Genomic DNA, 14,861 nt, shown 5'->3' on the forward strand with positions numbered 1-14,861 from the left:
CAAAATAATTCTTGCTTAACTGGGCCTTCAAAGTGTGATGGTCCAAATCTGATCGTCACTTCTTTTCTTGATTTGACATTATGAGAATGTACTAGAAGTAAAAATAAATAAAATAAACCCTTACGGCAAAATGATAAGGGTGAGGCACTTGAAACTGTAGGGGAGGAAAAATAATTTTCCCTCTACTCTTCCATGTTCTTGGCTGAACACCCCCCTGTAATAAAAAAGACGTTAACAAGAGAAGAACAAACAGACCTTTAGTAACATGTGTAACTCCTGTATACATGGGAGATACCTGGGAAAACTGAGTAATTCTCCGAAATGGCCCAAGCCATCACCTTAAATACAAGCATAACTCAGATACTGCGGGTTCAGTTCCAGGCCCTCACAATAAAGTGAATATCACGATAAAGAGAGTCACATGAAATTTTTGTGTCCCAGTGCGTATAAAAGTTATGCTCACAGTATCTTGTAGTGTATTAAGTGTGCAATAGCATTATGTCCAACAAACATTGTACACACCTTAATTAAAAAATACTTTGTTGATAAAAAATCCTAACCATCATCTGAGCCTGCAGTGAGTTGTAATGTTTTTGCTGGTGGAGGGTTTTGCCTCGATGTTGATGGCTGCTGACTGACCAAGGTGACGGTTGCTGAAGGTGGGATGGCTGTGTCAACTTCTTAAATTAAGAAAACGATGACGTTTGCCACATCGATTGACTCTTCCTTTCACAAACGATTTCTCTATAGGACGCAATGCTGTTTGATAGCATTTTACGCACGGTAGAATTTCTTTCAAAATTGGAGTCAGTTCTCTAAAACCCTGCTGCTGCTTTGTTAACTAAGTTCATGTAATATTCTAAATCCTTTGTTGTCATTTCAACAATTGTCACAGCATCTTCACCAGTAGATTCCATCTCAAGAAACCCTTTCCTTTTCTCATCCATAAGAAGCAACTCCTCATTCATTAAAGTTTTGTCACGAGATTGCAGCAATTCCGTCACGTCTTCAGGCTCCACTTCTAGTACTAGTTCTCTTGCTATGTCCACCACATCTACAGTTACTTCCTCCACTGAAGTCTTCAGTTTCTCAAAATCATTCATGAGAATTGGAATCAACTTCTTTCAAACTGCTGTTAATGTTGCTATTTTGACCTATTTCTGTGAATCATGAATGTTCTTAATGACATCTAGAATGGTGAATCCCTTTCAGAAGGTTTTCAACTTACTTTGCCCAGATCTATATAGAGGAATCACTATTTAGGGCACCTACAGCCTTATGAAATGCATTTGTTAAATAAGAAAGCTTGAAGTTGAAATTACTCCTTGATCCTTGGGCTGCAGAATGGATGTTGTGGTAGCAGGCATGAAAACAACATCAATCTCATTGCATGTCTCCATCAGAGCTCTTGGGTGACGAGGTGCATTGTCAATGAGCAGTCATATTTGGAAAGGAATCTCTTTCTGAGCAGTAGCTATCAATAGTAGGCTTAAAATATTCAGTAAACCATCTTGTAAACAGATATACTGTCATTCAGGCTTTGTTGTTCATTTAGAGAGCACACGCAGAGTAGATTTAGCATAATTCTTAAGGGACCTAGGATTTTCAGAATGGTCAATGAGTGTTGGTTTCAACTGAAAGTCACCAGCTGCATTAGCCCCTAACAAGAGAGTCAGCCTGCCCTTTGAAGCTTTGAAGCCAGGCATTGACTTCTCCTCTCTAGGTGTGAAAGTCCTAGATGGTATCTTCTTACAATATAAGGCTCTTTTGTCTACATTGCAAATCTGTTGTTTAGTGTAACCACCTTCATTAATTGTCTTAGCTAGATCTTCTGGATAACTTGCTGCAGCTTCTACATCAGCACTTGTTGCTTCAGCTTACACTTTTATGTTATGGAGATGGCTTCTTTCCTTAAATCTCATGAACCAACCTCTGCTAGACTCAAGCTTTTCTTCTGCAGCTTCCTCATCTCTCTCAGCCTTCATAGGATTGAAGAGGGTTAGGGCCTTGCTCTGGGTTAAGTTTTGGCTTAAGGGAATGTTGTGGCTGTTTTGATCTTCTATCCAGACCACTAAAACTTTCTCCATATCGGAAATAAGGCTGCTTAGCTTTCTTATCATTCATGTGTTCACTGGAGCAGCTTGTTTGTTTTCCTTCAAGAACATTTTCTTTGCATTCACAACTTGGCTAACTGGCACAAGAGACCTTGCTGTCTGCTTATTTTGTCTTTTGACATGCCTTCCTCACTGAGCTTAATCATTTCTATCTTTTGATTTAAAATGAGAGATGTGCAACTCTTTCTTTCACTTGAACACTTAGAGGTCATTGTAAGGTTATTAATTGGCCTAATTTCAAAACTGTTGTGTCTCAGGGAATAGGGACGCCCTAGGAGCAGAAGAGATACTGAACTGCTGGTTGGTGGAACAGTCAGAACACACATTACATTTATTGATTAAGTTCGCCTTCTTATACGGGCACAGTTTGTGGTCCCCAAAACAATCACAGTAGCATCATCGAAGATCAATGATTACAGATCACCATAAGAAATATAATAATGAAAGTGTTTGGAATATTACAAGAATTGCCAAAATGTGACATGGAGACATGAAGTGAGGAAATGCTGTTGGAAAAATGGCACCAATAGTCTTGCTGCACCCAGGGTTACCAGAAACCTGCAATTTGAAAAAACGCAGTATCTGTGACGTGCAATAAAGTGAAGCACAGTAAAATAAGATATGCCTGTACCATCTCCAGCTAAAGACAAAAGAAAATGTTGGGGGTGGGAGAGCCAGTTATAGAAGGTTACCAGGAAGAACACAGTAAACAAGGGTAAGGCTGTTATGCAGATTTAGGTGTGTTGCCTTCTCCATCGATAAGAGTTTCTAGAGATTTAGTCATCCTCTTCTTATTGGTACAGAGAGGGAGCCATCCTTACAAATGGAGTTTTCCCTTATAAATGTCAATGTCTCTTACAAAAGGGTAACTTCTACTCAGTTTTCAGAGCTTTTCCTATGTTTGCTGTTTCTTAAAAATTATCAGCATAAAATAATCCTTATACAGGGAGACATATTTTTTGATGGGATGTTCTCCTCCCTTCCCAAACCCTGTCAAGTAATAGTGGCAACACTGCAAATTGTAGTAAATCAAACAGTAGTTCAAAGTCCTGAGAGTGTAATATAAGGTCTCTCTCACTACTACTCAGCTCTGCTATTAGAGCATGAAAGTTTCCAACAGTCGCTGAGTTGGGTTTTCTCAGTTTCCTTGAAAAATCTTTCCTTTCCATAGATCAAATGATAACATTTTACCTATTCTTTTACCCCATACTAAAATCACATGTACAGAAAATGTGTGTAGTATGCATTCAATATTTTTAAAACAGAGAACGTACCCTCTCTATGTCCTGAGGAAAGTTTAATTGATAAGGACGCCATCTTTTCAAGACCTTGGTAATTATTCTGGGCTGGGAGGTTAGTATCTGTGTATTGGTTCACAAATTTCTTGGCATTTATAACGTCTATTAAATATCTTTGTATAACAGATAGCAAGTTTGTGATGTGGTGGCAGACACAGGATAGACTTTAATTTCAAACAAGGATGAATTTACAAATACAAGCTGTCGAAGCCACAGAGTTGTAAAAGCATTGGACTGAAATTCTCTCCAGCTCAAATTTAACCCACTTAAATATTTTAAATTGTCCTCCACAATTCCATTCATAAGCTTAATGGAACTCCTAAATTTAATACTGGAGTGTAAGCTCCATGAGAAAAGGAATTTATTTTCTGTTTTTTTATTCCCACTACCTAGAGCTGCACCTGCCACATTGTGAGCCCTCAATAACTATTATATCTAGAAGAGATATTTACCCAGGCATTACCTTATTTACCTGTGTTTGATGCATGTATGCGATGCACCATGTTTTTCACTTTTAACAAACCCCTAAAAAATACTTCTATTTTTTTTTCCCTTCTAAAGCCAGTGAAGGAGGTTGTACGTTCTCGCACCCCTATGAAAGAGGCAACAACTGTGGAGATCTGGACTCATCCCCAACCACAGGTATGAAGGGAAACACTTGATATTTCCTCTCTATTCCTTTTAACTGATTTTTATGAATGGGTAAGAAATATTCTTAAGTTGTGTTTCTCAATGTGTGTTCCATAAAGGATTTTAGGTGGTTTTATGCCAGACTCTAGTGTGAAAATGTGGCAGCAAATCCATATTTCTTCCTAGTGTGGTTTGATATTAATAGTGGAGTTGTTACCAAGCAAGGGCTTACCACCCAATGTGCATAACGAGCCAATTTATTAGAGTTTCAGTCTTTGGGAAAAGAAAAGCAGCTTTATTTGTGAGATCAATCTGCAAGGAGACAGGAGAGATGTGCTCTCTGATCTGTCTCCCTGATTCAAGATCTGGTGTGAAATTTAAGAGGTTAAGAGAATAGGCTGGCACGGGGAAGCTCCGGCAGGATGGGTTTGGATTGGTGGGCTTTAAGCATTTGTGGTAAGGTTCTATACATTTGTGGTAAGGTTTTAAACATTTACGGTAAAGTTTTAAACCTTTATAGTAAGATTTTAAACGTTTGTGGTAAGGTGGGGAATGGGTTTTAACACCAGATCTTCCTAGACAGCGGACCCCTCACCTCTGATGAGAATCCAACTTTCAAGTTCCAGTCACATTCTGGTCCTTTGGTTCCATGGGGAGGAGAATCTTTGGTTCTGCTGTCGTTTCAGGTCAAGATTTCCTCTTCTGCACATGCTCTATCTATATGCCTTTGCAAATTTTCTGAAAAACAATTCTTAGTCACTCTGTTGATAAGAGGTGGGGTCAATTCAAATTTGTCCTGGTGGGCCTCTGGTTACAGAGTTAGTTTATTTGTTGGATCAGGTACAAGCACTCCTCAAAAAGTATCTTCTAAGTGGTTGTCTATTCCACTGATGTTTAAGTCTAATTCCGAGATCATGGACTGAAAAAAATTGAGAATTGCTGTTTTATAATATGACTTAAATTTGAGGTTTAGCATAATATAGGGTATTTTGGTTTTATGCTAATTAGGTAAATTTTAGTAAAACCTCACTAATACAAATCAGTTCAAGGGGAAACTAGTTTGACTTAAATAAATTAAGTTATAGGGTATTTCTATTTATTTTATTTTTTTTAAAGATTGGCACTGAGCTAACAACTGTTGTCAATCTTCTTTTTTTTTTCCTGCTTCCTCTCCCTCAATCCCCCCAATACATAGTTGTATATGTTTAGTTGTGGGTCCTTCTAGTTGGGGCATGTGGGACGCCACCTCAAAGTAGCCTGATGAGCAGTGCCACGTTCGCGGCCAGGATCCGAACCAGTGAAACCCAGGGCCGCAGAAGGCAGACCGTGCAAACTTAACCACTCAGCCACGGGGCCGGCCCTCTGGGTATTTTTCAAGAATCCACTTTCACTCATTTTAATCAGAACAGCTCAAAATGTGACTAACAAATCCAATCGAATTTGTTTTCTTGGTACAGGCCTTAAGGGAACTTTAAAAATGGAGTGAGGAGACGGATGTCTAAACATTTGTATGTTATTTGTTATTCTGTGGCTGGTTGACTTACTCTTGTTAATAAAGTAAACGTCCTGAATCTGACCTCTTGGGTACCAAATTGATAACCATAAATTATCCTGTACCCAGTTATTTTCAAATGTCTTTTATTTGTTACAAAGCATATAAATTTAGAAAATGTAGATACATAAATACACATCTACAGTGTTAGAAAGACAACCCAAATGGAATGAAAGGAAAATCACATTTGTTTATTATTTCATGTGTGCTTCTGAAATTCACAAGTCATATGTTCTGTAATAATAACTTCTACAATATTTCACAGAGTTAATTTATGCTCTTTGGGAAGAGTTACAGAATTAATACATGCAGGGAAGAAATGATTAATTAAATAAAGGTACATTGCAACCCAGGAGCTGTCTAAATTGTTACAAGTTTAAATTGCTAAATTCTCAACTAGTGAAGTTTTGCCAAATTTCAGACTTTCAAGGCATGCACGTCTGATTTGGTCTCAAGAAAACTGGTGAGGATGTGGGATACAAGGTGACATAATCTATATCTTATCCTTGATTAAGAAGCTATTGCAGATTTCAGAATAGCAGTTTTGAGGAAAAGTACACAATTTTAAAACATATACTTTAAGGTCCAAAAATTTGAACTAACAGTGTGAGATAAAGTATGACTGGCATAAATAATTAGAAGACAGATGGAATTAGACATTGTTATGTAATGCTCTCCCTCTATGAATAAGAAGATACTCTATCAGCAATATTTCTATCTAGCCAGTTACTTCTGATTGTGTTCTACTAAATGGAGTGCCATATAACTAATTCTACTAGTTTCTTGCCAATTACTGTTCTTTTGTTTATTTATGAACTTGAAATCTTGTTAGAGACAACAATCGTTTCTTACATAATGAACACTTTTTGCTCGAGGCTCTTTTATTAGGTAAGTCTTTCAAGTATCTGACAGTCTTGATTGTCCTTACTGCCTGAGACTTCAACTGAAATGTAAGATACGTTGTATAGTGGTGGATTGCACTATATAGTATTATTATGCGTATGGTACAGATAGGGAGTTTTCAATCTTGTTTTTGAGAAACATTGTGCTTGCCTATGAACAGTTTAGAGAAAATAGTTGCTTTGTGAATATGCTTTTATGGTTCCTTATGAAATATCTCATATTTAGCAAGATATTCAGTAGTCATTTGTTGTATTTAAAAAGCAACAATCTGAAAATAGAAATTATGGAAACTAGAATGCAATCTGAAAATTACATTATTTCTATTCTTTCATTGAAATCTTTAAACTTTTTTATAATGTTCCCCTGAACCATTCAGATACCAATTAATTAAAATTCATGATATAGATAGTGACTTTAAAGGGTTTTTTTAATTTAATTTAATTTTTATTGAGGTAATATTGGTTTATAACATTATATAAATTTTAGGTGTACATCATTATATTTCAACTTCTGTATAGACTACATTGCATTTACCACCAAAAGTCTAGTTGCCATCTGTCACGGTACACATGTGCCCCTTTACCCTTTTCACACTCCCCCACTTTCTTCCTGGTAACCGCCAATTTGTTCTCTACATCCATGTGTTCGTTTGTTTGTCTTTCACATTTGAGCGAAATCATACGGTATTTTTCTTTCTGCATCTGATTTGTTTCACTTAGCATAATACCCTCAAATTCCATCCGTGTTGTCACAAATGGCAAGATTTCATCTTATTTTATGGCTGAGTAGTATTTCATTGTATATATATTCCACATGTTCTCTGTCTATTCATCGACTGATGGGCACTTAGGTTGTTTTCAAGTCTTGACTGTTGTGAATAATGCTGCAATAAACATAGGGGTGCATGTATCTTTTCAAATTAGTGTTTTCATGTTCATTGGATAAATACCCAGAAGTGGAATAACTGGATTATATGGTAGTTCTTTTTTAATTTTTTGAGGAAATTCCATACTGTTTTCTATAGTGGCTGCACAAATTTACATTCCCACCAGCATTGTACGTTGGTTCCCTTTTTTCCACATCCTTTCCAACACTAGATATTTCTTGGCTTTTTTAATAATAGCTGTTAAAATGGGCATGAGGTGATGTCTCATCACGTTTTTTATTTGCATTTCACTAATAACGGGTGATGTTGAACATCTTTCTACGTGCTTGTTGCCCAGCTGTACATCTTCTTTGGAAAATATCTACTCATATCCTCTTCCCATTTTTTAATTGGTTTGATTGATTTTTTTGTTGTTGAGTTGTACAAGTTCTTTATATATTTTGGATGTTAACCCCTTATCAGATATATGCTTTGCAAATATATTCTCCCAATCAATAGGTTGTCTTTTCATTTTATTAATGGTTTTCTTTGCTGTGTGGAAGCTTTTTAGTTTAACGTAGTACCTTTATTTATTTTTTCTTTTGTTTCACTTGCCTGAGAAGACATATCCAAAAAGTTATTGCCAACCAATGTCAAAGAGAGTACTGCCTATGTTTTCCTTTAGGAGTTTTATGGTTTCAGGTCTTACATTCATGTCTTTCATTTGTTTTGAGTTAGTTTTTCTGTATGGCGTAAGATAATAGTCTACTTTCATTCTTTTGCATGTGGTTGTCCAGTTTTCCCAACACCGTTTATTGAAGAGACTTTCCTTTCTCCACTCTATGTTCCTGATCCTTTGTCAAAAATTATCTGCCAGTAAATGTGTGGGTTTATTTCTGGGCTCTCAATTCTCTTCCATTTATCTGTGTGTCTGTTTTTCTGCCAGTACCATGTTGTTTTGATTACTATACTTTGAAATCAGGGAGTGTGATACCTCCAGCTTTGTTCTTTTTTCTCAGGATTCCTTCGGTTATTTGGGGTCTTTTGTTGCTCCATATAAATTGTAGGATTCTTTGTTCTATTTCCATGAAAAATGTCATTGGGATTTTGATAGAGATTGCACTGAATCTGTAGAATGCTTTAGGTAGTGTGGACATTTTAACAATATTAATTCTTCCGATCCATGAGCACAGAATATCTTTCCATTTCTTTGTCTCCTTCAGTTTCTTTCAGTTTTCAGTGTACAGGTCTTTCAACTCTTTGGCTAAATTATAAATATTTTATTCTTTTTGTTGTTGTTATAAATAGGATTGTACTTGAATTCTCTTTCTACTCTTTTGTTGGTAGTGTATAGAAGTGCAAGTGATTCTTATATGGTGATTTTGTACCCTGCAATTTTACTGTATTCGTTTGTTATTTCTAATTTTTTGATGGATTTTTAAGGATTTTCTATATATGAAATCATGTCATCCACAAATAATGACCATTGTACTTCTTTCTTTCCAACTTAAATACTTTTTATTCTTTTTCTTTCCTAATTGCTCTGGCTAGGAATTCCAATACTATGATGAGTAAGAGTGGTAAGAGTGGACATCCTTGTGTTGTTCCTATTTTCAGAGGGATAGCTTTCAGTTTTTCATCATTGAGTATGATGTTAGCTGTCGATTTGTCTTATATGGCCTTTATTATGTTGAAGTACTTTCCTTCTATACTCATTTTTTGCAGGGTTTTATCATAAAAGGATGCTGAATCTTGTCAAATGCTCCCTCTGCATCTATTGAGATAATCACATGTTTTTCTTCTCCATTTTGTTAATATGGTGAATCACATTGATTGATGTGTGGATGTTGAGCCATTCTTGCACATCTGGAATAAATTTTGAGGGTTTATTTTCAAAAAACAGGCAAATGCTACAAAGGTGTCCCATAAAACAGAATGGTTCTTAACTGTAAAAGCCAACTATTCAACTAATTAAAGTAACTTATGAACCATGAAATTATAGGTCAACTTATTCTTTGAGTGAAGAAAATCAAAATGGAAGTATCCATTTTCTTATAAGTATTGTCCTTATAAGTCCATTTCCTTTAGTATTTTTGTTAGACTCTTTAGAAAATATTTATGTACACAACTGTAGTACACACCTTGAAGTTCCAAGTTAGATTTTTTAAATTAACGTGATTTTTAAGTAATGTTGGGAAATAAATCAAATCACCCAGTGCAGTTTTCAATGTGCAGGGCCAATGGGGTCATAAACATTTGTTGTAGCTAACATCCTAGCATTTGTACAGTACTTAGGGGCAACAGAAAGCTCCTCAAAAATGGTCATTCACCAGCTCAACACATGCTGTATACATATGCCAGTTGGAGTGGATTTCTTATTTTTTGTAATGCAGCATTTTATAATGACTTGATCTTTACCCCTTGCATAATAAATCCCCCCCACCTTCCCTTCCCATGATTCTTAGTAATTACAATCCTCAGTGAGCTAGCAATTTTAAAACTAAATAATGTTCTATCAGAAAATGAAACAAAATAAAACTGATATATTTTTAGGGGGGTCTTTTCATGGTTTTCTTGTGACTTTCAATAGCAACTGCCTTGCTTATGAAAAAATGTTTCTACTAAGATGACAGTCTGTTTATGAATATAGACATTAACTTGGCCAGCACTGTACTTCATTAAATACAGACATATTGTGATTGTTTTCATTGAGAAAGAGTAGCTCGAAACAGTAATATTGGTCAACTGCTGTAGAATACATCAGGGTGGGGAATGGACCTGTTACTTGATGTTAGTTCCCCAAATCTTGATGCCCAGAGCTAGTGACTCATATGTCTCCCACAAAGAACATAATTGACCTCTGGCACAGAAAAGAAATAAAACAATGCAAACACTGTAAAGGGATTCAAGAGAAATAAGGAAAGCAGAACAAATTTTACTTTGGAATGATGGAGGCAGTCATATGTGGCAATGGACTTTTTTTCTTTTGTTTGGCAAAATTTAGATAAACCTACTGTGTTCCAGGTATCCTTCTAAGCAATTAAAATATTAACTCATTTAATTTTCATTAAAAACCTATGACTAGTATTAAACCTATTATTATTAACCCTATTTTATAGGTGAGGAAGTTGGGGCACAGTGAGATGCTAGCAAGTACCAAAGATTGATGCAAGCTCCCCGGGTCTGGCTCCAAAGCTCCTCTTCTTAACAACTATATGATAATTTCTCACAAGGAATGAACAGCAAAAATGGAAGGTGGTCCCTTCGACAAGAAATATTTTAAAAGGAATCTCTTTCTGGTGCTAAACTAACAATTTTCTATTTAGTTAGAACACCTGTGCATATTTGCATATGATAAAGTAAGATGACCTCTTTATGATGCTCGAATGAAAATAAAAGAACAATGAGACATATGGACCATAAAGAATATGATGCATTGAAATAATGAGAAAAAAATGAAATTTTTAGAATTATCAAACCTACTATAATAATCCTTACTGACAATCTTTCTGCAGGATGAGAAAAGCTAATTAACAGGGATAGAATGAGAGAATTCCTACAGTTTTAAAGGATTACCTTGTAATCTTGGAATAGTGGCTAACAGGCTCACTAATTCAATATGTTAACAGTAAGTTCATTTGATGAAGGAATTGCTACAGTGATCTTATATTTTACTACAGCATGGTTAAGAAATCCACAGGGGTTTGGCTAATCAGTTTTCATAAAGTAAAATCAGTTCTTATAATTCTTTATATTCTAAATGGTCTACAGTTACTGACAGAGTAAGTCACACAAGTTTGAGGGGTTCTATTTGGTTTTTTTCTTTTGTTTTGTTTTGTTTTTGAGGAAGATTAGCCCTGAGCGAACTACTGCCAATCCTCCTCTTTTTGCTGAGGAAGGCTGGCCCTGAGCTAACATCCATGCCTCTCTTTCTCTAGCGAACCCTGGGCCGCCGAGAAGTGGAACGTGCGAACTTAACTGCTGCGCCACCAGGCCAACCTCTCTTTTTGTCTTTTAAGTAAAACGACTGCAAAGGAAAGTTTAGATGCTCAGGTTAATGGTCAATACTAGTGCGTTTGCTTCTCTTGCAAGGAAAAAAATACATAATTCAAGAAAACTGCCTTCAATTATGTATAATTGAATCGTCAAATGTTAGAATACACTTAGGCAGTGTTTTTTATTCATTCCAAAATGTGTCTACTTGGTGGAGCCACTTGCAATTTCTTCCTTAGCAGCAAAGAATCTTGAAAAAAATTCATTGGAGTCATGAAACCATACAATTGTTTCCAAGGGGCACACGCCATTAACTTCCTTTAGTTGCCAACCTCAGTTTCACACCAAATGATACTTTTGATAATGCTTTTAAGATATACACTTATTTAAAAGAAATTTTTTTGGAACCACTCACTTCATAACTCATGTCTTCCTCAAAGCCCAAAGCACTTATCTTTTGGCTGCAGATTCAGGATGCATTTTATTTTTGTTGTTGTTACGATTTCTTTATATTCTACGGAAAAGTGTATGTTCTATGGCAATGTAAGCTAGCTATTATCATGGAAGGATCTGAGATCAGAGTTTTTCCAAAGCTTAATCTGAGAACTTATGAAGGTTATTTTCATCTTCAAGAGTTATATTGTGGAAAGGCTTAAAATGCCAAGCCAAGTTTAGATATAACTCTTTATACAATAGGAACCCTAATTAAAAAAAAAAAATCAACATGCCCTGATGTGACATGATATATAAGTGTAGGGATTTATTTTTAGAAATATGGAACTTACTCAACATTGTCCTCTGACCAGGATCCTAAGATTTAACCATTGTCCTTCACCTTCAGTGGAGTGAGTAATTTACTTTTAATCATCAGTATCTTTATGTTTAAGTGACTACTAAAGGCATCATGCTACGTGCTCTACAGTAATTATTTGCCTTTCTTCAGTCTTTCTAGCAGTTTTGTTGAGATGTGGCTATTAATATCCTCTTTTTTTAGTGGAGTGAACAGGCTCAGAGAGGCTAAATAATGTACCTACAGTTGCACAGCTTGCAAGTGTTAGATAGGGGGATTCAAACATAAACCTTCTGATTCTAACGTCTATGATCTTTCCCCAGCCGTCCACTGCCGCCCATTCTTATTATATTCTTAGAGGATGTCTCTTCAATGAACATGCATCCTAAGTATGACCAGACATCCCACTGATTCCCATGGCATGTTAATGAGTCTCAGCAGCATAGCGGATTTGTTCCATGTCCACAGATAAAAGGCTCGTAGGCACCTACAGCAGATGAATACACACTACAATAGATGGGGATCATTCTGCTGAAGCTCTTGGCTTACAAAATGTTGGCGACCAATTTTGAAAAGAAGTTGCTAACTACATTGTTAATATCTACTGTTTATTAAGCTCTAAAGTAGAAAATAGATACAGACTTTAAACATCATTTGGTACGATAATAATTCAGATGAATAAAATATGGATTCTATGATTTCAAAATATAAGGAAGAAATCAAGTATAGGTATAATTTTATCATATGAATCATTTCTTTACACAGAGTTTGGACTATGACTCCTCAGCCTGTGCAGGAGTTCTCTAGCAATGCCTAGCACCCAAGCAAAACAAATGGTGTTTGCAATCACAGATGAAACCTTTTTGATGACACTGAAATAGATGTGGTAATAGCTCATTGCCTGGTTTACTATGTGGGCTCACAAGTAAATCATGTTGGGAGTTAAATGGAGGTCACATGAGAGAGGAATAACATCAGGAATAGGTGGGGCTATAGCTGGGGCACCATTCGGCATGAAGGCACGATCCCCAAAGGACAGTCGTCAGCAGAGTAAGTTGGAATGCCCAAGGGGGAATATGATAAATTTGGACTAACTTCCAGAAGCTACAGGTCCTGAACTGTGGGAGGGATTCTGTTGAAAAGGTATTTAAGCAGTGCTGATATTCATGCAAGAATATTACTGGGTTCTCTTTGTAGTAAGACTCCAGCCAATGGCTCTCTCGTGAACTATATGTGAAGCCTGGGGCCAGTGATAAAGTATTTGAAATTGTTTACATCTGTAACATAGGGATGTTTATATCATTCTCATAAAATTGCTCTGAAAACTAACACCATAAATTCTAAAACAAGCACATAGTAGATGTTCAATAAGCAGATTTTCAATACCTTTTTTTCTCCAATCCCGTCTAAGAATTGGAAGGTAAAACAAGAAGTAGGGAGAAATTGCAGGCATATGAGCTGAGCAAATGAAATTGGCATTAGCTAACACAGACATTCAGGTGTCCATGGTGTATCCTAGCATATTAAATTCTGCACTTAGGCGGTGAGATGACTGGGCGTCTTAAAGTACTCCCAGATATAGTGCAGATGAGTTAAGGCCCAAGGTAGAGTTGGCCTCACCTCCTGCAGTGCAGTGGACTGACAACCTCCAGAAGTACCTGTAAATGAAAACTAAATAAATGCCAGGGGCATCACACGTCCTGTCCTGGCCTCTGCGTTGATTTTGGTAGGAGATATCCCAAAGGAAAACAATTCCAGGTGATTCAAGTTTATATATCACTTTCTCAGATAAGCATGAAATTATATGCTGAAACTACTTCATTTTGGCAAATCTAAAACTATTATCAGCAGATTAAAGTAAAGAAATTCTCTTGGAGGAAGTACTGCTGAGTTTGCTCAGATCCATAGAAGCAAGTGCATAAGGTCTCTAGATGCTTTGATACACCTGCTGATGCAATCCAGAGCTAAGTTAAAAATTAATACAAGTAAAAGTAAACCTTATCAAAATCTCACTATAGATCTAGTCTATGACCTAATGATTAGACCAATCGTTGATTTCCAGAATAATTGTAGTGCAAACCTTTATCCTCATTGTATATATATACATAATATATATATAATATATTATATATTATGCAATATATATAATTATATATGCAAACATATAATATTTAATATTATATATATATTTAATGGATATATAATGTCAGGGAGCTTCTTAGTGTGATGTGGAAATATTTCACCCCATGATTTCGGTAGATAACAATCTAAATGATGAATCTGTCATTCCAGGATTTGTTTGTTTAGAACACATTCTGTCTCATATGCCACAATGTGAAATTGCTCCATTTAATCTTAGTGCTCCAATGTCAGAGAAGCAATGCTCGAACAATTTAGCAGGTTGTATACCTATGAGATTTTACAGATTTTCCTTTATTGTTTTATTTTGTTTAGTTTTCTGTTTTCTTTGACTTTGTAGTGGATAGCCCTCCCCGATGCTATTTCCTGCTGATAATTCCTGTTAGTATACGTTATAGAGCATCCTGATCCCTCTGCAGTTGTCAGCCCTTCTTTACGTAGAGCTCTTTTTTTGTTGTCTAAATTTATTGAAAGAGGAGTGCGGCAACTGAAGACTTTCTACTCATATTGAAACTCTCACCAGGTTTCTGCAAAGATCTTTGCTCAGGTTTGAGTTATCTTAGAAAGAATTCACAAG

General features: G+C 36.1%; 1 protein-coding gene across 8 annotated transcripts in view; it reads left to right on the plus strand.

The window, feature by feature from the left end:
• Positions 1-14,861, plus strand: part of PCDH11X (protocadherin 11 X-linked) — a 666,144-nt gene that overhangs the window by 300,070 nt on the left and 351,213 nt on the right. For all 8 annotated transcript variants that reach the window (XM_070606664.1, XM_070606665.1, XM_070606666.1 and 5 more), the window contains one exon: positions 3,974-4,054. In XM_070606664.1, the coding sequence (XP_070462765.1) occupies positions 3,974-4,054 (81 nt within the window). The remainder of the gene's footprint in view (positions 1-3,973; positions 4,055-14,861) is intronic.

Source organism: Equus przewalskii, chromosome X, assembly GCF_037783145.1.
Source record: "Equus przewalskii isolate Varuska chromosome X, EquPr2, whole genome shotgun sequence".
NCBI lineage: Eukaryota > Metazoa > Chordata > Mammalia > Perissodactyla > Equidae > Equus > Equus przewalskii.